This window comes from Siniperca chuatsi, linkage group LG2 (assembly GCF_020085105.1).
Source record: "Siniperca chuatsi isolate FFG_IHB_CAS linkage group LG2, ASM2008510v1, whole genome shotgun sequence".
Lineage (NCBI taxonomy): Eukaryota > Metazoa > Chordata > Actinopteri > Centrarchiformes > Sinipercidae > Siniperca > Siniperca chuatsi.
The window spans coordinates 18,843,568-18,870,445 of NC_058043.1; the positions used below are offsets into that span (position 1 = coordinate 18,843,568).

Sequence of the window (26,878 nt, forward strand, 5' to 3'; positions counted from 1 at the left end):
TATTATACATTCACTCTAAAACTGGGGGTTAATGCCAGTATGACAAACAGTAATAACAGATAAACAAAAATCTCTTTTAAAAATGAAAAACTGATTTACCCGTTAATGGGATTTTTTTTTTAAAGAAAATGAATGATCAGCTTTATACAGTACAAGTGCAAAAACATGCATTAACGAAACAATAGAGTGCAAAAACAAGTGTGACACTAAGCTTTAAAAAAGGCTTTAAACAAGATTTTTTGTTTTTTTAAACAAGTACAGCTGGAAAACAACTGATCCCAAACCCCTAACATGGAACAGGTGTTGTCCAATCATGGTCAGGAAGTCTCCTGCTACTTCCTGATTGGTCGAGCTGAGCGTGTGTTCAAAACAGTCTCTGCTCCTGACCTCACTCCACTGAACACAGAGGGAGCAGCTTTACCCATTTTCTCTGAGAAGGAAGAGAAACAACAATTAGAATATTTCACAGTTAATGAGGCAGTAAGAAGGGTTATGTAATACTGTGGATATGCTCTATATAAACACACACTTTATCCCACTGGGTGAGAGAAAATAGTTTGACAGGAATCCCCCATCATTACAACCCTCTTTTCCTCTCTGTATATGGAGTGGAAACTTGAGCATCATGAGATGAAGATGTTAGTGAACGCCCCTCACACAAACTCACTGCCATAATGTGATCTTAGCTTAACCAGATCCAAAAAACAACACTGCTTCCTTTCAGTTTCATGTGTAAGACTAGTGTCAAATCTCCATTTCCATGTGTGTTTATGTGTGTGTCCTCACCACACTCCTCCATTACTTCAAATGTCTTGCTCTTCGCTGGCCCACTTGTACCCAGTTTGGTCTTTGCTTTGTTCAGGTCCTCTTCTCTCACTTCAGGACGCTGCATTTGTTCATCTTCTTCCTGACCTGGCTGAAGGGCAATAAAAAGTACCAAGTACGACAACACACATCTGTGATTTCTGGCCCTCCATTCTGCAGAAAGTCAACAATATGAGAAAATGTAATCTCGTTTTAAAACAGTGGTCTTACTTGAGACATGTTGGTTGAGCAGTTGGAAGATATGCTGTAAGAAACTTTCCTCTCTGTCAGCTGTCTCTCTTTTTCTCTTGTAAGTCCAGCCCAACACACACTCACATATATACACAACCTCGCAGTGATTCTCCAGTGGACAATAAATCTGTTCTTGAGACTAATAAATGACGCAATGAGTGTAAAGGCTCCTCCTCTTTTCTGTCTCTCTGGTTTTTCTCATGTTCTGCTGTCCTCTCTGCTGCTTCATTAGAAGGTGATGAGATCACTGCTACAACTTGTGGCATTACATTTCCCAGAGATGCACGAATATGACAAATGTCTGTCTGTGTACCCTCCCCCTCCCCCCTGCAGCCAAACCACCACTTTCCAACAGCACTGGTAATAAGCAAGCTGGGCAGACTGGACTCAAAGTTCAAAATGTATGACTCAAAAGATAAGTAGCTGTCTGTCTTAAGACGTCAAACTTCCCAACACACTTGATACCATGCCTGACTCGTGTATGTAAAAATAAATAAATAAACAAAGGAGCAGAGAGTTTTGCTCTGCTTTGAAAGAATGTTGTTCCCACCCTTTCCTGCTCATTTTCCATAATTACATCATTATTAAGCCCTTAGGGACCCTAAACTCAGTGGCTGTTAGTAAAGAGGTAGGGCCAAACAAATAACTAGAAAATGTTTCCAAGCAACATGTCAAATAATCGCTGAACTCAAACCTACTTAGCTCCCATAAAGTAAAATATGATAAACAACATATCACTGGTGCAAACAGTGTGCAAACCCACGCTCTATAAAGTGTATACTTCCTCACAATAAACATTTGTAGCAAGGAAAATGTCACCAAACATTTTGAAACAAAAAAAATATAAATGGAGATGTACCGTTATGCTTTGTTTGCGGTGTGCGAAACAGATTTCCTCCCTGCTTCTTTACCTTGTCAAAAACAAAGGTTATGTGAACAGACATGTTATGAGGTGTCTGAATTCCTAAAAGAAAGTGTAGATCATAAGATACAGTACAGTACACAGACCAAACTGTTTTTCATAAAAACTACAAGACCTTGATTGTCTTATCGCTGCAAATTTAAATGTATCAAATTTAATCAAATGTGCCTCAAGCAAGTGCTAATTATTTATTTAATTAGAGTATTTATAATTTTAAATCTGGAATCCTCAAAAATGGTGAAAAGCATACGTAAAAATGGGAGTTTTAGTGATTTGACAACATTTAGACACACACGACAGATCTTACAGTTTATAAATGAATATTTCTTCATTAAATAAATTATAACACCACAAATATGAATTAGGTCGCCTTGTTTTATTGTGCAGGGCAATCTATTCCTGCAACATGAATTTTTTTAGCAGGTCCCAAAACAGTAATGACGTGTTTGTTCATACTTGTATGTGCCAAGACGGGAATGATCCTGTGAAAACATACCGACATCATACACACACACATTCACATACACACACATGAGAGGTCTCTTTAGTTGTTCCCCTGTTGCTTTCACACAGTCAGTAACTGTCAATCAGCAGCTCCTGTGAGAACTGTTTGTAGTGAAACAGAAGCTTTCTTCCAGTCCTGTACACCCACTTCAAGTCTAATTCAAGTGTGTTTCTTTTTTGTATCGGGGCAAGAGCTGAGTCCTCACAAAGTGAATAAGCCGAGTCTCTGAGAGAAGAACAGCTACAAACACACAGAGCAGACACGCTGCTCCTACGGCAATGTGGACCAGCCTTAGCAACCAGCCGCTGTCACAGCAGAACACACCCTGAAACCAGAGAATAAAGAAGTTAGGGCTACTGGTGTGTACAAGACTGCAGATTATATCAAATAAAATTGCAATGTAATGGTCAATATTTAGAGATAAAACATGAGCGGAGAATGAAGAGACATGATTCTCTTGTACCTCAGACAGCGCTGTGACAACTGCACTGACAGCAAGTGCCAGCAGTAGGAGCGGGGAGGGCAACAGGCCTCGCAGAGGTTTCCATTGACTGGTCCGGAAGTAGTGGTGTATGTAAAGCAGACTGTGCAAGATGCGGAGGCCCATGTTAAGGCAGTTTGCCAGTATGAAGCCCACAGCGCCAGCCCACCATGTCAGCACATAGGACAGGAACAGGAAAGACACAGACAGAGCCAGCATCACCAAGTTATACCTGAGGACAAAACGCAAACACAGTGTGAACTGACAGTTTACTTGACGTGTAATAACTGAATGTATACGCCTGTGTGTATTTCAACATTCTTACTTGTCAACCTCTTCTTGGCTCATGGCAGCAAATACAAAGCACTCTGTTACACCATTTACAGCAAGCAGGAGAACATAGCAGCTGTAGCATCGCAGCAAAGTGGGACCTTTAACAAAACAAAAAAAAAAGAGCTGTGACTAAGAACACAAAACACAGCAGAATTACTCCAAATGCCCAATACAACCAGTGGGTTGTAGCTCACTTACCTGCCCCACTGCTCAGTAGAGAGCCGCCATAAATGTCCAGAGCCAAGTGAGAGTAGGCGAAGCCAAACACTGTGATAATCAGACCAATCACCAGCACCAGTTTCAGGAGACACTCCAGGACCTCTGCCACAATGGCAACTTCTTCCTGTAGACAAAACCCACAACAATGAAGTAAATTAAACACGATTCCTTTCCAGCCATTCACAAAGATGTGTTTGTGTTCATCTCACACCTGTTTCTGACTTTTGACATCACATCCTCGCTCCAGCACTTTGGCAAAGAAGATGTAGAAGCTTTCCTCGATAGGCAAGAAGATGAAGCGAGCCACCATGGATCCCAGATTATTGACGATGTCATATACTCCCTGGTCTCCAAAGCTGAGGACGTTCAAGAAGGTCATGACGTAACGCTCGCCCTCTGTCAGGATCTGCTTCAGAAAGGACTGCTTGAAGAAGCTCCATGTGAGCCGCGCCAGAGTCCAATCAACCAGCAACTATAAACAGAGCAACAGATGAGGATCATTATTCCTGTATGGTAACAGTATATGTTGTAACTAATCAGTTTGATTTTGTGAAGATAGATCATAAATAATAACAAGCAATATATTGTCCTGCCCTACTACCTCTCCATCAGCTCTACAGGGTAAAAGATCTCCAACACAGTGCAGAGGAAAACTCTTCTTGGCTGCCTCTTTAGAGCCCAAGAAATGAACGAAGTAAACAGCATAGCACAGCACCAGGAATCCTGTGTACACCAACTAAGAAAAGCCCATATCTTAAAATCATTACATACAGAGGAAGTAATTACAGAAATAATGCAGAGGACTTCAGCTCATTTCTTACATGAGCAGCGGAGAAGATGTAAAGGCCCCATTCACGGGCAAACACCACCAGCACCACAGTGATACTGCACTTAGCGATCATTGCTAAGCTCTCAGCGACCACCTTCAGTCGGACAAACATGTGAGCTTGAGCCAGGACCCAGAGGGGCTCAGCCAGGAGCTCCTGCACTCCTGACAAGGCGAACAACACCACAGCAGGGCCGTAGTAAGGGACAGTCTGGGGGTCTGGGACCTCCAGGAGCCACAGCCACACACATACCAGCAAGGCTGCCCATAACACACCCAGAGGCAACCTGAGAGGTAAGAAAGGCAAAGATAAGACACAATCATCGCACACCCCATACTTTAATCATTTTGTAAAATCAACTCACGTCAGCCATAGCAGGTTTATAACTTGTCTCCAGCTGTGGTTTGTCCCAGATGCCCCACTCAGACAGGCTCTCCGGAAAGCTTCTCTGGATAAAAACACTAATGTGGAGTACAGTAGTGTAAGCCTGCATAATAAAGACACACACACACACGTTACAGCAGCTGGTGTTAAAAAATGTGCTTGCATTATACTCTGTCTTATCTGGTGGCACTGTTCTCCCATCTCTGCACCTGTCATCTTTACCTGACATTGACAACCCCAATCAACTCTTTGGACACAAACCGCAGTGTGAATGCATTCAGCAAGAAGGTGAGGACACGGAACATCACCTGAGATAAAAAAAAACAACAACAACAAAACAATCATAAAACATGTTATGTAACGTATAACAACCAAGACAGAATTGTTAGTTGACTGAACTTTAAAACACTGGGCTGGCATAGTGTTATAGCTCAACTGTGTGTGTTCATGTACCTGTAGCAACACATTATACGATGCTAGAGTGGACGCTTTCCTCAGTGCATCCCGAGAACTCATTTTGGACTTCCTCTGACTCGCTGTCAAGCTTGAATTTGTCAACCTATCCGCTGCTTTCTACGAAGGAAAATCATTATACAGTCATACTGTAAAAACCGTCGGTGTGGCTGCCTGGAAACCGATAACAATAGCGCCTAATTCATAATCAGCAAGTGTGAGATTACATTTGTTGAACAGCAGTAGTAGCAACACTTCCGTACACATAGTACGGAAACACGCTACGCGGTGACGTCAAAGAACGTTATGTCCACCGCGGTGTCGCTAGAGGGCGTCACCATCCCTCTGGTAATCGATGGGAGGTGACCGGTAGTTGTGACATCCATGTGTCTAGCACATGCACAACAGTTATGTCCCCTGTATTGTGAATCTGCATCTCTATGTAATGACCAAATGTTTGTTACCAACATATTGATACTATTAGAGCAATTCTACCTTCACAAAATGAATCCTGCATTATTCTGTCCCACAGATCTCAAAATCTTTCCTTTATTTCTTTTTCATTATGTATGTTTTACAAAAATAATGTCCCTACTATTGTCTGACAAACTGTCTATTACTGCATTTTTGCTCTCCTGAAATGTCTTTGTTATTTGGTTTATTTGTGGGTCCACAAAACACAGTGAATCCAAGGGATATGTTGAAGTGAGAAGAGTTATTTCCAACATGGTCCCAAGATAGACAAAAACATAAAAATACACAATATCTTTAAAACCCAAAATATATTAGTGCAAACTACTCCCAAAATGAGTGTCCATATGGAAATACTAAAATACAACAAACCTTCACCTGCACCATAGATAAGGCCTGATCTGACTAAACCCTCTTTTCCCAAATTTCCCATTGTTTTTAAGAACTTAATCTTTCTTAGTATGAGGACATTGTAAACTGCAGAAGTTTTAAAAATAGCAGATCAGACTTGGGAGTTGATGGTTTTTTAATCAGATGTAAAAGATGGAGACAGTAAAAAAAGTACATCCTTAGCGAACCAATATACATGTTACAACAATATACATATACATTGTCTATATACAGCATTTCAGTGACTTCCCACTCATCACGTACCTTTACTGAACTTTCCGCACCCCTGACTGCATCCACAGACAGGGCCTTTCAATACAGCTGAGACCAGCTGTTACTGTTTACATTTGTTCTTTACATGGCACCGTTGAGTCAATCACACAATCACAAGTTCTTCTTTCTCAGCAAGACATGCTTTATCCAGTCAAAGGCAAGAATTCATATGTTCACAGACAGATAACATTCATTATTAATCTATATTTAAAAATGGAAAGGTTTTTTGTTGGTCTGAGATTTCTATACATGCAGACACCTCATTCACACAAACAATCTACATTTGAAGTATACAGTATAATGTATTTCTATAGGTTTCTTTCCCTCTTTTTATCCCCAGTTGGGTTGAATTGAGTGTTACCAAAAGGGACACAAAATGGCTGCAAATGATAGCAGTGACGTCAAGTGTAATATAAGGATTTTCAACCTCCCGCCCTAATATTATTACTCATACAGGCCTTCACAACCTAGACAAATAATAAGCATGCACACAAACACAATAACAATATACATAATACAAGGGCCCGTTTCTACTCTTATCATTTCTACACGTACCCAAGGAGAATAGTTTGTGCTTAATATAAGGTCACACAAATACTGATTGTGGAACAGATCGCTAATTTGCAAGTTGAACAATGTGACAGAATAAGGGAACTGTCCGGAAACAGTAGGGACCCAGGTCTGACTATCATTAGAACAGTCACTTTTCTAAAAGGTGCTCCATCTTGGGGTTGATAAATGAAAAGCCAGAGAACGCCGTCTGATCCATGGAATCTATGAAGTTCTTGTCACTGTAGGAGAGACGAGGCTTCTCGCTGAGGAACTCCCGATCAAAGTTGCTGCAATCATTCGGTGCTTTCTGTAATTTAATAACAAACGTTTCTCAGCAAAATGATGAAACAGAGGCAGATTATAGACATGTAATACATACATATTTCTTCATAATTTAATCCTCAGTGACTTGTGTGTGGTGCATACCACTTTGGGTTTGAAGGGGGGTTCAACCTCTCTCCGCTCCAAGGCCTGCCAGTCAATCGTCTTGAAGAAGGGGTGTAAAAGGATATTACCCACGATTCCTAGCCTGCGAGTGGGGTCTCTCTCGAACAACTGCAGGGAAACAAAGTCAGTAAGGGTAAGTAATGTGCACCACTACATCATAAAAAACAGGTCCTTTTCAGCTGCATAAATTGACATTATTTAATTGGATTTGAATAGATTTCATCAACCCGACAGCTGAAGAATTCTCTCATCCATAAAATAATCAAACATGGAAATACCAGATTTCCCTCCGAGACACACATGGTGCATTGTGACAGATGTACTGTATTTTGTATAGAAGGTATGGTAAAGACCCGCTCAAGCAGGTCCTTGGCCTCCTTGTTGATCCAGCGAGGATAGTGGGGAGTATCCATGCGGATGGACTCAAACAACTCATCCTCATCATCTCCATGGAAAGGTGACTGACCAACCAGCATTTCATACAGCAGCACCCCAAATGACCACCAGTCAACAGAGAAGGAGTATTTCTGTCCCAGCAGGATCTGAGTTGAAACGAGATGTTGTAGATAAGAATTTCTGTAGGCAGTCACCGACACTTGTTTGGATGCAGAATGATAAAAGAAAAAAGTTGCAGAATTTAATATTTCAGAACAAGAGAGTGTCAGTAAGTATGAAACTGTACCTCCGGGGCGATATAGTCAGGAGTACCGCAGAAAGTTGTGGCACGATTCTCTCCAAACAAGTTCTCCTTGCACATGCCGAAGTCTGCGATTTTTATGTGTCCCTCATGATCCAGCATCACATTGTCTAACTTAAGATCTCTGGAAACGTAACAATCACAGCAGGATTGGAAATAAACACGAGTGATTTTGAAGATGATAATAGATTGTGAGTTTGAAATTGTAAGATTTGATTTGACGATTTTGTGTTTTATCAGAATTAAGTTAGAATGCCACTTAATGCTTTCATGTTTTGAATTAACTTTTAGAGGAACAAATATGTGATTAAAAAAAAGTGCCTAAAAATTTTGCCAGCTGGACTGTGAAATCTTGAATGCTCTATGCCTCAGAACAGCACTCAGGCCAGAAAGAACCTTAAAACTCAGGACTCACAAAATGTTTTTAAGAACCATACCAGTGGTTTTGCATGTTCTATGCATTAATTATAAGTTGCGTAGTTACTTAATGCTGTAATACTGCTAACCATTTTTTCAAAGCATACCTTAAAATTCAAGTTTGATTTTTATTTCCAGGCAGCCACTGTGAAAGTAAATTAGCATGAAACACTAAGATATATAATTTATTCACTTCATATTTGTTTCTGCATACTTTTGTAAATGTGTTGGTTTAAATACCTCAGAAGAAATTGAGTCATCACATGCTAAAGCATATTCTTAGAAAAGGGTATATCTCTGAAATACCAGGAAGGGGATGTTAGAGGTTAGACATCACGTACTGTATGTAGGACAGTAAGCAGCATATGAACAGATAAAGTTTTCCACATGTCTTCTGGCAGCTGGCTGAAGGACTGTTTAGCTTTGGTCACTGAAACCAACTGCATTTCATTCCTTGTTTATTATATTATAAAAGTGAACCTTGTTCTGAGTTCCAGTGTGACACTTCCCTCTGGCTTCTATGTGAAGGTATGGTCTCCTATATTGTACAATATATATATTTTAATCTTCAACCTGTCAGTGTTTATGTGTTATGTTAAGTGTTTTGCAGACAATTTTCACACTGCTTTCAGTTCATTTCACTATGACTTGAAAAACCTAAATCTTGCAGAGATCTGAAACTTGCCTGAGATAGGTAATCCATCAAGGTCCATCAAGTGAATATTTAGGACACTGTTTATGTGTTAATTTAATTTTATTTAATTATTCTTACATGGTTAAGCAACTGCAAGCTGTTACACTATCTCAGCTTTGTTACTACAAGAAATGAACAAATTCACATTTTCGTCACAAAATCCATGTTTCATTGTTTTTCTTTTAAATTAGATGTTTTATACTCCACCCACAGGAACCGTTTTCTTCAGTCTTTGCTCACAACTGCATTACCACACTGAAAATTAAACTTTCAGAAGAAAAATGTGTCACAATGCGTGGGATTACCTAACCAAGCAAGTTTAGAGTCTCTGCAAGTTCATTTTCACATCACACTCGCAACTGAAGTGAAATCAACGGTCGTGTGGAAGATAGGAAAATTATTCAAAATGGTCAGCTGTTTTGTAAAGAAGAGAGTATTTAAGTTTATGCACGAAAACAAAAAATTGCCAGTATGGTAACTTAAGTGTATATCCTGTACCTCCAGATGCAATACATATTTTTGCTCTGACCTGTAGATGATCCCTTTGGAATGTAAGAACTGAAGACCACAAATTATCTCAGCAGAGTAGAACCTGGGAAGACAAACACGGCAGAGACAGACAGATATCAACTACTCATCTCTGGGGAAAAGCTACAGGTCTCACTACTGAGTTGGCAGCTGAACACTGGTGTCACTGCAGACTTAATTTCAGAGCTGAATTATTGAGAAGGACATTTGTATGGAGTAGGAGACAGGTGAATAACACTCTCATAATGTGAAACCTGAGAGCTGCTGTGAGCCGAAAGATTAGCCTATCTCCGACCTGCTTCTCTTGTCATCTGTGTCAGTTGGAACGATTGAGTCCTGAGAGGAGACAGAGTAGTCTCTGCTGTAACCCAATAACTGGTCGTTCACTGTAAATGACCAACTGACAAGGAGTGAATAGCCGGTCAGGTTTTATTTTATTATTGATCATCTCACACTCATAGCTTTCACAGAACAAGGTAGAAAGTGTACATGCACATCTAAACCTGCTCTAGAAACAACACTACAAACACAAAACAGAATGTAAAATGATGTCTAGATACAGTATGTTTAAGTAGGTGTAAGTAAGTCGGGCTCTGCTATGTGAGGAACGGTGAGATGATGGACTAGATTCTCTACGGCACCGGGTCAACAGCTTAGCAGTAGCCACTGGGAGAACAGGGCCTTTGTGCTGATAAAGAGGTCAGTGGAAACTCTGCAGTTCATTTGCTGCCTAAGGAAAAATATTGCATAACCAAATCCAGGAGATACTTCCTATTACACGCAACACACAAACTTATTTATTATATTTAAACATGTATGTAAACAAACATGCAAACGCATGTTTTGTTAAAAATGAATGCATTGTGAGATAATGAAACGGCCCACTCTCTTTTTTCCTCACTCACTGAGGGTAAATTATCCATCCAGGCTGAATACAGCCACTGCGTGAGGAGGATTTTAGTAGATGCCAACACAAGATCAGGTGTCTGTGTCACCTCATTCTTATCCTTATTTGTCTATCTTTAAGGTGCTCAAATTAACGAAAATTTGAACGTAGGCAATTCCTCGACAACTGGGCAAACTCCATCTGTTGAGGAAGATTGTGTGATACAATCAAAAAAGCTCCAGAAAAGCTACTAATGGTTCTCATGGTGAGACTGTTTTCTCAACTATTACTGAAATCAATAAAGGTGACACCATTTATTGGAAAAATGTTTCATAAAAGAAGGTACTTCCAGTTTTTGTAAATCAGCCTCAAAGCACAAATTATGTTTGTGTTCCTAAACAACACTTAACATAACCATTTATCTTGTATTTATTGCCTCAAAGCTTGATTTGTGTGTCTAACAGCACCTGCAAAGAAATGTTTCACTTCCATCTCTGTTTGTAAATGTGATATTTTTTAAAACCTAAGTTGGCGGCGGCGCAGGTGCCACCAAGCTTTAGACTTCATAACACTCTCTTTTACCAGTGTGCCATTGTTTTTTTCTGGAGGGATTCCCACAGACTGAAGAGTAGAGAGGTGGGTGGTAGTAACTGAAACCTCCCCATACAAACAATACACAGGCACTACGAGCTGCTTACTCCTTACAAGGCCAGTCTGCTAGTGGGCAGCAGCTAATGGATGCGAGCCCAGCCCCAGCCTATCAGGGTCCAGTATATCATACAAAAAAAAAAAAAACATAATGGGAGAGAGACAAAGAGAGTGACAAAGGGAGAGTAAACATAGGCCCTTCTTTACAAGTATCTGCTTTTCATCAGCTCATTCATCCTGTATGTGTGAGTCTCTGCACAGCTACAGGAGTACAAGAGCACTGAGTAATGATGGCAGGTAGTGTGTGGGGTTTTTTTTACACCAAGTGTGTTTGTTGTTATGTCTGTGTGACAGGTGTGACTCACGTGGCTCTGTAGAGTTCAAAGCGCCCTTTCTCCTGAATATGAAACATCAAGTCTCCTCCGTTCAGATACTCCATCACAAAGAACAGATGCTCCTGTTGACAAGTGCCACTTTGAGTAATTAGGAAACAATTCCAACCAATGACGTAGAGTCGGAAACGAAAGTGACAAACTCGCTACTATTGAGGTGGAAAGGGACTACCTTGGTCTGGAAGGTGGAGTATAGGTGTGTGAGGAAGGGGTTTTCCCAGGCTAAAGCCAAGACTCTCTTCTCCACCATAGTGCACTCCACATCGTCATCCATCAGCACTACATCTTTCTTCAGAGCCTTCACTGCAAAGTACTCTCCACAACCCTTCAGCTCTGCCAGGAGAACCTGAGAAGAGAAGAGAAGAGAAGAGAAGAGAAGAGAAGAGAAGAGAAGAGAAGAGAAGAGGAAGAAAAGAGAAGAGAAGATGGATAAATATTGGCACTTTGTTTTCTGTGTTAAGAGCATGCAGCTTGAAATGTCAAGTTAAGTGTTGATAAATTTAAACACCTTGTCTACAACTCATTTATGTCATTATTTCTATATGAGGCCTGAAGTTGCCAGTGTGTTCATGACAGCTGTGTTGACTGGAGTGTTGTTGATTCACTCATGTTTATCATCTCACTCGTTCTCACAATTTAATGCACACTGAAATGGTTGCTTTGTACCTTGCCAAAGCTGCCTTTTCCCAAGACCTTGTGGAAGATGAAGTTGTCCACGTTGATGCGGGTCAGATGGGTAATACGAGACTGGGGCCGTGGGCTGGACCCCTCCCACAGTCTGCCATAGGCAGATCCATCTAATGGACAAACACATTACCACACAGAAATTACTTCAATTATCGTTTAATCTCGAAGATTTTCATTTAAAGAAATGTCTGTTAAGTCACTATCTATCGCCAAATGACTTAACACAATAATGATTGAGCTTATGGCCCATAGTCCTTGCATTTGTATTAAGTTACTGCTAATGCAAACCGAACATTTCCTACTGCTGTAGCTTCACATTAAAGCATTTAACTGGCAAAACACAAGTTGACTTTTATTATGAAGTCACAGGAAATGCAATGTGTTTGTCAGTGAGCTTGACACATGACGTTCATCAAAAACACATCCACAAAACAAGACAATTTTCGGCATTTTTTGACAGCAGATCATTTTGAAATACTGCTGGAAGTAATGGAACAAGAAGGAGCAGCCACAGTGAGCTGTTAGATGAAGAGCTGCAGGCGACAGGCTGCACACCTCCAACTTCTCAGCAAGGTAACCAACTCCTTTCACTGTGCCCTGCTGTTCGCAGACTCATGCTGTGTGCAGCATAAAGGCAGATTGCAGTTGCTGACACAATGAAAAAGGTCAATTACTGCCTTACTTCTTTATTAAAACGACAACAGTTTGTTTTGCTGCCCCCAGAATTCTGTGACCTGTAGTATTAAACTGCATTTGCTGTTACCACCAGTAACTACAGGTGTCGCCAAATCAACCAGGACTGAAAGGATTGCCACTTTAAATACTGAACATTGCATATTATTCTGCAAGTATTATCAGTACAGAGCCTATACTGCTCACATGAATGCATCCAAGTGCATGCACATACAGAAAAACACTGACCATTGATATCCAGACCAGCAAGCTTGTTAACTTCATCGTAGATTCCAATATCAGGCATATTAGGCAAGTTTGAATCTGAACGGCGGGTGGACGATTTCTGATGGAATAGAAAATTAAATAGCAAAAATAAGCATAATAAGCAAATAGTTTCCCAGCAATGGTTACCCATCTAGCTGTGGTATATCCAATGTTAACACATTTTGTCTGATTACTCCTTAAACAATGATTGTGTGCTCTGACAAATTCCCCCAAATTTTAGAGGCCTGTAAAAAGAAGAGAACTGGGGTTTCCACAACGAGCCAGTCCTTAAACACACCAGGACAGGTAGCTCAGGTTCCCATCTAGACTTCATTTTGATAGTTCATTGTTAATAATCAATTTACTATCAAGGGATTATAATGGGTCAGTAAACAATGAACTGAGTGTCATGTGATACTCTACTGTGTCTGGGTTAGTGTTTGGATTAATGTTAGAAACAGGCCAACAGAAGGACTGGATTTAGGACTAAACTGGGGTCATGGTTACAGCTAGGATAGGTCTCAGCCTAAGACCATGGTTAGGGTCAACAATGACATTGTTGAGGACAGAGCTAGGTCATACACCAAAATGTTACTGCTTTCAACATTGTGATATTTATGTGTTTCGTAAAAGCTTTCTCCAGGTGCCTCTGAGACCTGTCACACACTTCTCTTGTCTCATCGTGCATTTGTTCTACATCTTGATTCAAAACAAAGCTGCATGCAACATGATAAACGATAATGTTAATACTTAAATAGTTTGTATTTTTTCGCGATCTTTTAGCAGATCATATGATGCAGACATGTAGTTCTCAGGATGTTTTGATAGTAGTTAAAAATACACTTTTTCCATTCATCATCTCTTTATTAAGAAGGTAAAATTATTGTGATATTTTTTGTTATATTTTTGTCACAAGATAGTTCAGGAACACCCTTGGACTTGGACAACATCCAAATTAATTGTTGTCAAGCTCATGTTAGACTCGCCTCCAGACTAACAACTCCTGAATAGAACACAATACATTTTTGTAAGTATAAATGTGTATTTATGTTTGTGATTTTTTTTTAACAAGTGTAAAAATCTGGGGCAGGGCATTATAATGTATCAAGTGCTTACCTACAATGTTTTTTCTTATCTCATCATCAAGTTCCATTTGTATTTTTTAAACCCATTTCAGTATAGTAATAGATAAGTAAGCGATAACATAATCAGATATCCACAATGTCTGACAGAGCCATGTTGTGATTTAATTAGGTGGTGTGATACTTGAGTCAGACTTGTCTTTCAATTTCTTTAGACTTTACTTTGACTTCAGCTTCAATACTGAAAGACACTTGGTTTGATCATGCATTGAATGACTTGTGACCGTCTCCAGGAACGCACCTGGCTGACTTGTGTAAGTGCTTCAGCTAGTAGTTTCTGGTTGATACCACAAAGGTTGGCTACTTTATCTTGACACTTGTGATGGACATTCATGGCACAATCTACAAACAGAACAAAAAAAAGTCTGTTAAAGACAAAAGTACACTTACACTCCAACAATTAGTCAATCATATCTGCACTGTACCTTCACACTTGAGGCCTTGTTTAACTAGACCCCACAGCAGACTTCCACAGTGGTCGCAGAAGGTGGGACTCATGTAGTTGTTGGTCTTGAAACGATGCGGCATGTCAATTTTAAAGCGCTCCTTCTGGAACTGCAGGGACAAACAGGATTCATCATCTCCACGAATAACAAGTGGCAAAGGAATCCTAATCAGTGGCCTATGACACTTCACAGGCATGCGCACCTGCCCCATCTTCTTTTTCGCTTTGTCTTCTGCTTCCCTCTCTGAGCTTATAATGTCAGAAATGACCACACTGCTGGATAAAAAGTTCCTTGTTTCTTCCCAAGTCTGCTTCTACTGTGATTTAAAGTGCCTCTCTGAGACCACACCCCATCTATTATTCACCCCGTGGGTGGGTGTACTTGATCATTTCCATGTTACCATTATCTTGGTCACTTGGTCTTTGATCGTCTTTATCTAACAGTATTAATGATCACTGAAAAGAGCATGATATTGCATGTGGACCCTGATTGGTATCTGCCTTTGTATTAAACTCTGACCCAGCAACACCTGCCAGTTCAGTGATATTACCATCATTGTTCATACTGTTAAGAAGGGATACTTTACTACAACAGCAAAAAAACAGAGTGAGAAAAGCCCACACTAAACTGAAATTTTGAGACATATGGAGAACACTCACAGTACATGCTGTACTGCACAAATATGATACGTACCACAGTATCCCGACTGTTGGCAGCAGTACCGGTACATCTGCCGATGATTTTGTCTATGCATTTCTTGTGGATAGCTGCATTGCATTCTGATAAAAAGCAAAGATAAAAGAGATTTGTATACTTTGATCCAGTATCTGAACATAATTTGTACACTGGCCACGAAGTAATGCTTACAAAAGGAAAAGCATTTTATTCATGGTCAAGTATGAATTTTTTTTAATATATACCATCTATGCATAGGGCTGCAATTTCAAGTATTGCACAAAGCACAGGAGATTTTAAATTATTGTACACTTACGTCTGCATTTATAGCCTTGCTTGTTCAGTCCCCTGTGGGAGACAAAGTGACACAAATGGGTCAGTTTGTATCATTCTTTAATCATGTGAATAGTTTGCTGATTAATCACTTATTAGTCATAACGAACAGCTACAGTACACCTCAGGGTTCCCTTTTTCTACAAACTTCCTTTACAGTGAGACCAAAACAGGCTTCACAGTAGATGTGTGGACATCTGTAGCCATCAAAAGATGACAAACATTATCATTGCCACAGACGATACAACTTAAAGGGAAGGCTGACCTTATTGGTGTTAGCAATAACATCACAAGCAAACAGGTTGTCTAACTCACTTTGACAGAAATCAGCCATGTTAAATGCTGCTAAATATCAGGAAGTCCACATTATGTTTTTAATCTACCCGTGTCCTTCTGTCAGATGTTTTAGTTTATCTGATCGGTGGTTTATGACTTCTCCTTTAGCTGCCTTGGAAGTTTGTTTATAGGTCTGAAGTGCAGGCCGGACTGACCAGACAAATTCTCTGCACACAGAGCAGAAAGTGGGCTGTCTGAAGAACGTGGCAATGAACTCGTGGTTCTTAATGAAGTGGATCTTGGCCTGCTTGATGGCCCCTCGTCTACGGTTCAGGGTAGGAGCCTCTTCCTCCTTCGTAGCCTGCTTACTCTCTTCCAGATAGACAAAGAAACACAGATCAGTCATCCCACAACACCGTAATGGAAAAACAAAGGTCATTTTGTATACATCACAAATCGATAGCCTTAGTGATAATCTATGGGGAACCACAGGAATGGCGTATGTGAATGTCTGTGAATGATTAAATTAGCACTGACAAGTAGCTGGACAGTTTGTGTATACACGGTGTGGGGTAGGGGGGTTAAAAATGAAAGGAATGAAAACTACAGACTAACCAGACAAGCTTGTTATGGAGCTATAGATTAAAGGGACAGTTCACAATCAAAAATACATATTTTTCCTCTTACAAGTAGTGCTATTTATCCATCTAGATTGTTTTGGTGTGAGTTTTGGAGATATCGGTTTTGTCTGTGCTCTTGTTCGAAGTGTGTGGGTCTAAGCTAGAAAAAGGTAATGTCACAGGTAATGTCTGTGCACTGATCAGAATTTAGCAACACTTGAATCAGAATCTGATGACAGGGTTGTCTGCTAATGTTGCTAGGCCCCTGTCAATCAAATCTGATCAAACTACACCCACACAATCCTGATGAAGCAGATCAGCTGAGTTTTGAGACGGATGGGATGAGATTTTTTTAGAGTTGCTTTTTTAGCTATAGAGAAATACTTGACATTTGAAACCAAGTTAACAGGGGCTTTAGTGACAACATGACAAATGTTAAACCAGATAAAAAAAAGCAACCAGACAACTACAGAAAATTATATAGATTGCAGGAAAAAGTCCTTAAGAAAGGGCAGAGAACAGAGGAAAGTAGAGAATGTTTCCATTTTATTTCCTTTACCTGCATCCACTCCCTCCAGAAAATACTGCACTGCCATCATCACTTTCCCAGAAGGATGGAGATCCACCTGAACACACAAACACACATTTAGACACACAGACAGCCAGAGATATTGGTGTACAGGGACAGAGGACAGTCTGTAATGTCCTACCCAGAACTCAGCGCGCCCGTTGGCTTTCTTGCAGCGCTCAGCAAGGACGGACACTCCAACAGTGACCTCAGCCAGCGGCTCCTCCGCTGTCTTCATTAGCAGTACCTCGAGCACACGACCCTCATAGATGTGCGCATCAAAACAGGCCTTCCAAGCTGGGTACATGGTGGGTTTGCGCTGAACCAGGGTCTTACCTCGTTCTAGGAAAAGGAAGATGGACAGAAAGAGAATAGAAAAACATTTTTAGGTTTTCAAGAGCAGGAAATAAGAAGGAAGTAAGAGCTTTGTAACTGGAGGCGACAACTTCTGTAAAAGACAGGGTGGTGTAGGTTATCAAAGAGTTTCTCACCAGTTGTCAAGGCCTCCTTCATTTTGATTGCACAGAAGGGAGGGTCAGCCAGAGGAGCCAGGATGCCCAAGTCGTACGAGTTAAAGGCAATCCTCAAGAAAGGAGCCATAGTGACGAGTACCAAGGTCACCTGCTCTCAGAGACGGGCAAACACAGTGTTACCCTAGAGACATCTATCTATAATGACATGTTAGTTGCACACATAGCTACAGTTTGAAATCATATCCACTTATTACATCGCATACATACACACAGCTCCATATTCTCGTATTAAGTGCTACAGATCTATGTCAAACTGCATAATATCTATGTGCATTGTGAGACCAAACAATATCAGAGAAAGAAGATAAGATAGCGCTCCTTTAAGTGACCTCTGAGAAATAGATTTAAAACATATTCCTGACACCTTGTCAGACACCTGCACACAAAAAAAAACAGTAGATGGCTGTGTCAGCGAGGACAGAGCAACTTCTATTTAACCACAAATAACCACATAAAACGGGAAAAAACTTGACTCTGGCTGCACCATGACTTTGCATATACTCTTTCTCACTTTGAGACATGTCTACTCAGTCACACCCACAGAGGAGGGACACAAAACATCTTTACACCGCCGTCAACAACACCTCTTGTTGTTTGTGTGGAGGACCGACTATTGCAGGCTTTTTATATCTTATTCCAAAGCTGGTTGTTGGAAGTGAAAAAAAAACTATGATTATATGAGATGTATTTCACATATATTTTGTATTTCATATTTTTCCATTATGACAATTTTATATTGACTTTTTGGGGAGGGAAAGGCTTGTGTTGGTAAATTGAATACTTTACGATTTACCCACTGCTAGTAAGAAAAAACAAATAGTTTGAAGACATCATTTTCGGATCTTGTGATGGCCATATATTTTTTTAATCAAGGTTTTATAGATCTAATGATTAAATTATAGGAAAAAAATCAATACATTAAAAGATGATGAAAACTAGTTGCATCCCTTGTGCATTAGAGGTGAAATACATGCTGATAGTGACATATTGGTGAGAGATCAATATTACCCTTCATGCTGGGCACTGGCTGCTGCATGCACGATTTACCGCTTGCATAAGCTTACACGTGCTACAGATTGAGCCACGAGTTCTTCTATAACATCCTATGCACCACCAGTTTCTGTATGCGCAGTGCAAAAGGTGACGCCCATCTGTCTCAAGTGCAAGGCACTTCAGTCACACCCATGCTGTCATACATACATATTTTGATTTTTTTATTCCACACCTCTGTGTATAAAATACAACCACAGTGTCAAATGTGCTGGCAGCATTTGCGCCTCTGCCACTTGTTTGGTTCCCTGTCACTGTGTTTTCTTAACTGTGTAGTTTCTGAAAGGTCGCAGCTGCAACAGTGGAGGTGTTTGCCAATACTACAGAGGCAGAGCAAGCCTCAACATGTCGCTAATCCAAATACAAGCTTGCAGCGCACCACAGTAGGCCTAGTTGGTATTCACAATCCTAAACCGCCCACACTGAGACCAGAAAAGTAAGACACAGAAAAAAACACAGGGAAGAAAAAGTTAATCAATACCAAGCACGCTGTGTGATTGAGGGTGGTAGAGATTGATTACCTAGCAAACTGTTCATGTGCAGTTTCGATTTGTCCCATTTGTTAAATTCAGTAGTTATGTCCCTTGCACCAGTATACTGTAACTTGCAAACTTCCACCTAACACCGTAATATACATTTTTAAATAGCCTACTTCCTAATACATGCATTAACAACCAACACAAAAGTGTGTTTGTTAGCAGGAGTAGCAAGTACTATTACTAAAGCATAATTATGTTATTATATTATTACACCTAGAGTCTGGGCTTAGAGTAATCACACACAAAAAAATACTTGGACTATGTGTTTGTGCAGGTATGCTTGAAATATAAGATAAGCAACTATAATACGGGTATTGGATGCCTAGTGTATAATACAGTTGTAGTTTGGCATTAGTAATTTGTATAAGTCAAGCCTGAGTGGTGGGGACTGAACCGTATACTAACATTGCTATCAAGTTATTTGAAGTAATAAAATAATAAGTGAAGGACAAAGAGATGGGGGGACGAGTACTTCTGCTCCACTGTGACAGGAAAATACAGAAAAAGAAAAGGAGCTTGTAGAGTGATCTGCTATATGGATGTAATTACCACTTCAAACTATTTTGGAGCACCTCACAATGTTAGCAGTCTGTCTGCCTTAAACTACACTCTTAATGCTGGTGATGGGAACAAGTCATCACATGTACCTCTGAGTCAGACACACACGTGGTGAAAGTGTAACAGCTATGAACATATTGTAACTACACACTGAACAAAACACATCTGATAGTCACAAAGCATATTCCTTACAGTGATTTACTGTGAGCATGCAGTCATTTGGAGAGAATCAGATTCGAGCAGAGAGTCAGTCAGAGCATCTGATTTTCTTTTTGCGACATATCGGTCTCTGAAGGATGCGGTTGGTTGTCAGTTGGCTGGCAGATGTCACCATAACGTCTGACTCAGACGACAGTTTGCAACCAGATCATCTTATCATAGCCTGTTTTTTTTTAAAGACTCCTCGTTTCTTTGCACCCCAGACCTGCCCGCAGTCCTCCTCACGGCCGGTGTTACAACGTATTCTGTGACCCGAGAGATTCTGTGACCTGGACTGGAATTCCATATTGCCACCAGCCAAGCAACTGTTACTATAGCACCGTGCTTTAATCGCTGTTAAAGTGACCCCATTGGATTTGGATAGGGTCACACATTTTGAGAGCTGTCATAGCATAAAGTGGCCAGTAAAGTTAGTTAGTAGGTCAGTTTGCAGAGTCGGAGCACTTCACACGTCAATGTTTGATCAACCAATCAGTCTTTTTTTTCCATAGTAGATCCCGTAGCGCCATAAAATCTGACATGTCACAGATTCCGTTGCACCATTTTAATTACACTATTTGAAAAATCTGGTTGGTATTATTATTTCAATCAGAACAGCTATCTAGGTAGTGACAACTATGTCATTAATGGCCATAGAAAAGGCGTAGACATAAGTGTTAACGTTACTACTGTAAGTTAACGTACGTTTTCAGTCAGACAGACTGTAAAGAAGTAAGTTAGCTACCGTTAGCGCTAACGGTCACGGTTGAACGAGTTAACATAACAGTTTTGTTTCCCCATAGATGAAAGAAGAAAAATAAGAACAGGGGATACGTTAGGTTTTTTGGTCTTTGAGCAACTTTTTGCTGTAAAAAAGATCCTAACTCTGTGAAAACCTCGATTAAAAATAATAATAACCGCAGTCTCACCTCGTCCTGCAAACTCGGTGCTGTTTCTTTTCGCCGCAGCAAGACGAAAGTTGCTCTCTCTGTTCCTCTCTTTTTTCGCTCTGTGATTCCGTCGATTGAGGAAGTGTGGCGCGCGCTCGCAGAGGCTTTCTCTGCAAGCTGTGACGTTTACCTGCTAAACATACGCCCGCGTGCACACACTCACACACACACACACACACACACACACACACACAGCGGTCTGGTTACAAAGCACCCGGTTGCCATAATTATTATTTTTATTATAATGCATTTTTCCACATGAGTCAGACTATTCGCTCGTCCTAAACACACACACACACACACACACGTTTCAACCACACATGTAAGTTTCCATTTAAGCCCCCCTGGGTGATAAACATGATGGTGTGGGTTCATCACTGCAGACCTGTTGAACACCTGAGCTGAGAAAAAACATGTCCTGGCAACTATAAAGATCTGCATTGCTGGTGAGTGTGCCCTAGATTACTGCATAGCATATATTACTACTACTATTACTACATATTACTACATATATTAACTGCATACCTAGATTACGTATGTGGGTACAGTGTTTGTGTGGCAGGGGATGGGGTCACGTGGCTGGTACTGTAGGCTGCGGGGGTAGTTTTCAGGTTTGAGCAAGGTTTTGCTGGTGTGGAGGTGGCAGATTTGGCTCCTGCAGCCAAAGGATCTTTTCTTGTTCTAAACTAACTCAAGCACTCCAAATTATCCATCCTTTATTTATTTCATGCCTGCACTCACCCGCTCACACACATCTAAATGAGCAAGGGCAGCTATTCTCATCTGATGACACTAATGAAATATTGGCTGAAAGGACGACCTAAATGAGGAAAATGCAGCAGATAAATTCCTGCAGTAAGTCATAATTAAATGGTAAGGTGCAGTTTATACGTTTGAATTGCATGTGCTCATATAGTGCCAAGAGAATGTAAAGTGAGACATGCCAGGAACTGGCTGGCAGGGCACAGGTGTGGGCACAGGTGTGTCAGTGTTCCCCTCTCTCCTCTGAGGACTTACATAACAGGCAGATAGTGACTCACGGCAGACACAGGAAGTCTAGGTGTGTGCACTAAAGACTTCATTGCTCAGCTGCACTTGTCTGACTCTGACAGATACACATTCAAAGCTCGAGGAACCCTCTCCTTCTGTTCTTTCTCTAGCAAACACATGCACATACACACTGTCATGATCCACCCGTGGGATGTATAGGCTGTGGAACAGGCGGATGTTAAATTTAGCATACAGGGCTTAAAGAGAGTCAGATGAAGATCCACATAGAAACTCCCTATGCATGGAGTTGACACAAATATGGCTCTGCTGGGGTACAGTACAGAAAGTTGCATCATTTGTAGCTGAGTTTGCTATTATGGTGTTTTAATATATGCAGTACATTTATCTGACAGCTGTATTGTTTGGGCCCCATTGTCATGTATCAGATCTCTGGGTGGCTGATGGGACTTTCCCCCTCTAAACGTTTCAGATGGTTTCATTTAAATAACTGTTCAAATCCCAAAGAGATGAAATTATCCATTAGATTAAAGTCCAAAATATTAATAGAAATTTATGTATCAGAACTTAGTTTTTTCTCCTTTCCTCTCCAATTAATCATCTCACGACCCCTCAAATTTATCTTGTGACCCTTTGGAGGGGTCCGACCCCCAGGTTGGGAACCAATGGACTAAACTACTGAACTTCACCGTATAAGGTAGTTAAAACTAGCTCCACTGACCGCTACTTGCACATTGATTCATCAGTATTAATAATCTAATAATGTAAACTATAATAATATATCATTCACAGAACAAGTACTTTTACTTTTGATACTTTAAGTACATTTTGATTATAATACTTTTACTTAAGTAAGATTTTAAATGAATGACTTTTATACATCGTGATATTGGTGTTTTTACTGAAGTAAAAGATCTGAGTACTTCTTCCACCACGGAATAAATGAATAGGTTATGATTTTAATGGGGTCAGTACCACCCCAAGAGGTCCCAAGATAAATCTCAGCTGTCACAAGATGATTTCTTAGAAATACTGTATACTTTTACATCTTCAGGGCCCCTAAAAATCATTTAAATGACTCTAAAATTCAAGTAGGCAGCAGCCATGTCAGTAGGTTAATCTCTCTGGCGATGAAGCTACTACAGCACATCCTGACTTTTAATACAGTTTATTTTTATGATACCATGTTGTGTTTAATGATAGGACTGTAGAAAATGTCCTGCAATAAGAAAAAATGGCCTCTTAAAGGAATAATTCGACATTTTGGGAAATACACTTATTCGCTGTCCTGCAGAGTTAGATGAAAAGATTGATACCACTCCTATATGTCTGTTAAATATGACAATGATGATAATAGCTTAGCATAAATACTGGAAACAAGGGGAAACAGCTAGAATGGCTCTGTCCAAAGGTAACAAAATCTGTCTACCAGCACTTCATCATGCTCATCCATACAAAAACCGAAGTGTAAAAACCACAATTCCTCGTTTACGGGTGTTGTGTGCCAGACTATCTCTTAGACTGTAGTAGTGACTTTCTGGAGTCTCCGCTAGTTACCTAGCAACTGCTCCCAGCCAAGAAATAGTCCGGCACATAACCCTCCATAAGACACAACTTGTCAGATGAAACAAACGAGACATAGCGTGTTAATAAGTGATCGTTAGAAGTCCTAGTAGGCAGCTTTCGAAATGGGCAGAGCCAGACTAGCTGTTTCGCCCTGTTTCCAGTCTTTATGTTAAGCTTCGCCGACTGGCTGCTGGCACTAGCTTCATATTGAACAGAGAGATGTGGGAGTGAAAGTTACAAAGCGTATTTCGTAAAATATTCCTTTAAATATAAAAGAAAAAACACCCTGACTGTCCCTGTCTTGGCTCAAAGACACCAGACATATTTTATATCCCTCAGTGACAGCTGCTGGCTTTGCTGACATGTGTTTATATTTCTCTCTCTGCAGATAGTTGCCAATGACAGAATGGTCACAGAAGAATGGAAGGCACGATAAAGACTCCATGTTTAGGCAACAGGGATAATAAATGTTCACTCGGAGGTGCAGAGTGTGCTGAAAGCTGTGTGTTTTTCTCTGTTTGTCCTGTTGAGGGAGAGTGGGCTATTTAAAGCTTTAGGAGAGGTGGAATAGGTGTAACATTGACTTGGCAGTGTAGGCTGCAAAGAATTTTGCAAAGTGGGACATAAGAGTGCGTCCCTCTATTCTTCCAGCTTCTCCACATCTTCTTTTCTCTCCCTCTCCCCGTCTTTGACGGGTGCCCAGAAACACAAGGCAAGGTGCAAACCCAGAAATGTCGAGCCAATGTCAAGTGGACGCAGATATTTTTCCCCTATGCCCTATTTCTTAGTCCTTTTATTTAAATTTCCAGCTATTAGCTATTATGTAATAAAATCTCTCCTTTTCCCCTGAGGATCTGCTGCCCACACAACACTATGAAGGATGAGAAGGCATGCCATTGTAACTCACGACATCAACACAAACACTGCATTGCCTTCTTAGAAGTTTGTCATTAAAAACAGTTCACACAAGTCTGCCATCAGAGCACCGTGGGTTAAAAAAAAAAGCCATAGATGACAAAGTTCAGCTCAGAAACATATTTCGGCTTTTTCAGCACCAGTTGTTAACGATTCCTGAGGCTGAGCACATATAACAGAGCCGAATGCATCCGACCTTATTGAGTAGGCTGTGCGTGTATGATTGATTATTTGCTTCTCTCTGCATTGCTCCTGCCTGCAGCGAAATGGAAGTAAGCTTGGATTATGACACTGTTGCTGCCCCGCTGTAAAGAAAGTCTTTTCCACCATCAGTCCCACAGCAAGCTTTCATGACTTGTTTTGAAAAAAAAATAATTATCACATAGAGTCACTAAGTGTAGCTGGACATTACAGTTTTAGTCTTGTTTACTCTTCGACCAGCTCAAGTCAACGATTTCCTGTTTTGTGCTGTTTTGCTGTGACCACAAAAGCATAAGCAGAAGTATGAAAACTCTGTTATAGATATAGAAGCTGACAGACAACACTTCAAAACTGGGTATTTTAACTGATTTGTTCTTGAGTCATGACAACTACTCAGTTTTAGTGTTGTATAAAGATGAAATCAAGTACATGTTTCACAATGCACCAAACCACAGCAAGTTAAGAGAAGTTATACCAGCTAAAGTGTTCAGTGAGATGGAACAGGTGCAGTGATGGGATCAGAATCAGAAATACTTTATTGATCCCAGAGGGGAAACTCTTTCATTACAGCTGCTCACTATCACGTCAGTGCACACAGGAATAGAAGTACTAAGCAATCAAAATATAATACACTATAATACAGGTCAGATTAATTAAGTACAAAGTGGATATAAGTATAAAAGCTAAGATAAGTGTAAGTACCAAAGCGGATTTAGAGGTTGATAAGTATAGTACGGTATAATACAATGTAATAACAATAATAATAATAATAAAATAATATAAGTAATAGTGCAATAATGAGTACTGTCAAGTTAAGTGTAGCTTATTAAGATGATTATAAGACGGTGGATATTGCACAGTAGTAATAGAAGTATGAATAAATATCAATAAATAGGGAATTTTAAACTGAAAACAGAGTATATTGCACAGCAGTATTAAAAACAGAATATTGCACAATATTTCAAATATTGCAGTGATGTTAATGATCAATGTCCAGTTTAATGACTTAGGGTCATACAGACACTTAGAGGGAGGAGTTAAAGAGTTTGATGGCCACAGGCAGGAATGACTTCCTGTGGCGCTTTGTGGTGCTTTTTGGGGGGATGAGTCTTCCACTGAAGGTACTCCTTTGTTTGACCAGCACGTCATGGAGTGGGTGGGAGACACTGTCCAAGATGGCATGTAGTTTGGCCAGCATCCTCCTCTCTGACACCACCGCCAGAGAGTCCAGCTCCACCTCCACAAAGTCACTGGCCTTACGGATCAGTTTGTTGAGTCTGTTAGCGTCCGCTACCCTCAGCCTGCTGCCCCGGCATGCAACAGCATACAGGATAGCACTGGCCACCACAGACTCATAAAACATCCTCAGCATTGTCCGGCAGATGTTGAAGGACCTCAGCCTCCTCAGAAAATAGAGGCGGCTCTGGCCTTTCCTGTAATGAGCTTGAGTATTCTTAGCCCAGTCCAGATGATAAATACGTTGAAAAATTGTCACTTGTAAAGAATTTGTGTATCATGTCATAACCAACTGCAACAAAGGAAAGAAACTGAGAAATTTAAGAGTGAAGCAACAGAGGAGGGAGAAAACAGAACTGGGGCTAGAGAGGAAGAGCAGAGTGATGAATGATCTGTCCTCTATATAGGACGAGGTGTCTACAACTTTTCAGGAGCCCCAGAAAGCAAACTTTCAGCCTGATATTATTCTGGGTCAGGAAGCCTCAGGGGGAGATGAAAAGCAAAGCAGGCCTGGCCTTTCTTTGGCCGCACAGCACACTGGTCTGTGTGTCACTTAGTCCCCTGTGTTTTCACAAGCAGCTCAAAGTGTGATCTGAAACACTCACCAGCTTGGTGTTTCATCAGAACAGGCTACACATGGACTACATGTCAGTGCAGACAAGATATGCTCATACAGGGGGTGGTACAAGTAGAGTGCAAACCGTTAGGCAGCATAGTGGCTAATGTTTCGGTTGTATTTAGTGAGCTCCATCAGCAAGGACACATTGACAGGAACTGTCTGAGACTGTTGTACTTTAATATTTAGCCCACTTGCCATCTAGAGGACAGGAAGAGGATAAAGAGAACGCACAGACACATACTGC

At 40.6% G+C, this 26,878-nt stretch overlaps 2 protein-coding genes across 2 annotated transcripts; both read right to left on the reverse strand.

The window, feature by feature from the left end:
• Positions 1–786: 786 nt before the first annotated feature.
• Positions 787–5,461, reverse strand: rft1 (RFT1 homolog). The gene is made up of 11 exons (XM_044177055.1): positions 5,181–5,461; positions 4,950–5,035; positions 4,708–4,830; positions 4,338–4,629; positions 4,118–4,252; positions 3,728–3,988; positions 3,496–3,640; positions 3,290–3,395; positions 2,947–3,196; positions 1,036–2,808; positions 787–912 (listed from the first exon to the last, which is right to left on the reverse strand). Exons 1-10 carry the CDS (start codon positions 5,241–5,243, stop codon positions 2,638–2,640), a joined length of 1,632 nt encoding a protein of 543 aa, XP_044032990.1. The 5' UTR covers positions 5,244–5,461; the 3' UTR covers positions 787–912; positions 1,036–2,637.
• Positions 5,462–6,159: 698 nt separating this feature from the next.
• On the reverse strand, positions 6,160–21,213 carry prkcda (protein kinase C, delta a). The gene is made up of 18 exons (XM_044177030.1): positions 21,069–21,213; positions 17,753–17,882; positions 17,404–17,603; positions 17,253–17,319; positions 16,289–16,445; positions 15,781–15,812; positions 15,483–15,568; positions 14,769–14,898; positions 14,585–14,685; positions 13,184–13,280; positions 12,242–12,372; positions 11,748–11,921; positions 11,549–11,640; positions 9,651–9,713; positions 7,996–8,134; positions 7,667–7,855; positions 7,293–7,421; positions 6,160–7,173 (listed from the first exon to the last, which is right to left on the reverse strand). The coding sequence occupies exons 2-18, from the start codon at positions 17,859–17,861 to the stop codon at positions 7,015–7,017; spliced, it is 2,055 nt and encodes a 684-aa protein (XP_044032965.1). The 5' UTR covers positions 17,862–17,882; positions 21,069–21,213; the 3' UTR covers positions 6,160–7,014.
• Between the last annotated feature and the right edge of the window lie 5,665 nt (positions 21,214–26,878).

Excerpts from the sequence above, each read along its gene's own strand:
- rft1 (XM_044177055.1), bottom strand. The coding sequence starts at position 5,243 with ATGAGTTCTCGGGATGCACTGAGGAAAGCGTCCACTCTAGCATCGTAT. Across the intron at positions 5,036-5,180 it reads CGTATAATGTGTTGCTACAG|GTGATGTTCCGTGTCCTCAC; the intron begins GTACATGAACAC and ends TTTTTATCTCAG. Across the intron at positions 4,831-4,949 it reads ATTGGGGTTGTCAATGTCAG|GCTTACACTACTGTACTCCA; the intron begins GTAAAGATGACA and ends TTTATTATGCAG.
- prkcda (XM_044177030.1), bottom strand. The coding sequence starts at position 17,861 with ATGGCTCCTTTCTTGAGGATTGCCTTTAACTCGTACGACTTGGGCATC. Across the intron at positions 15,813-16,288 it reads GTGTGCAGAGAATTTGTCTG|GGGACTGAACAAGCAAGGCT; the intron begins GTCAGTCCGGCC and ends TGTCTCCCACAG. Across the intron at positions 12,373-13,183 it reads TGCTGGTCTGGATATCAATG|ATGGATCTGCCTATGGCAGA; the intron begins GTCAGTGTTTTT and ends TTTGTCCATTAG.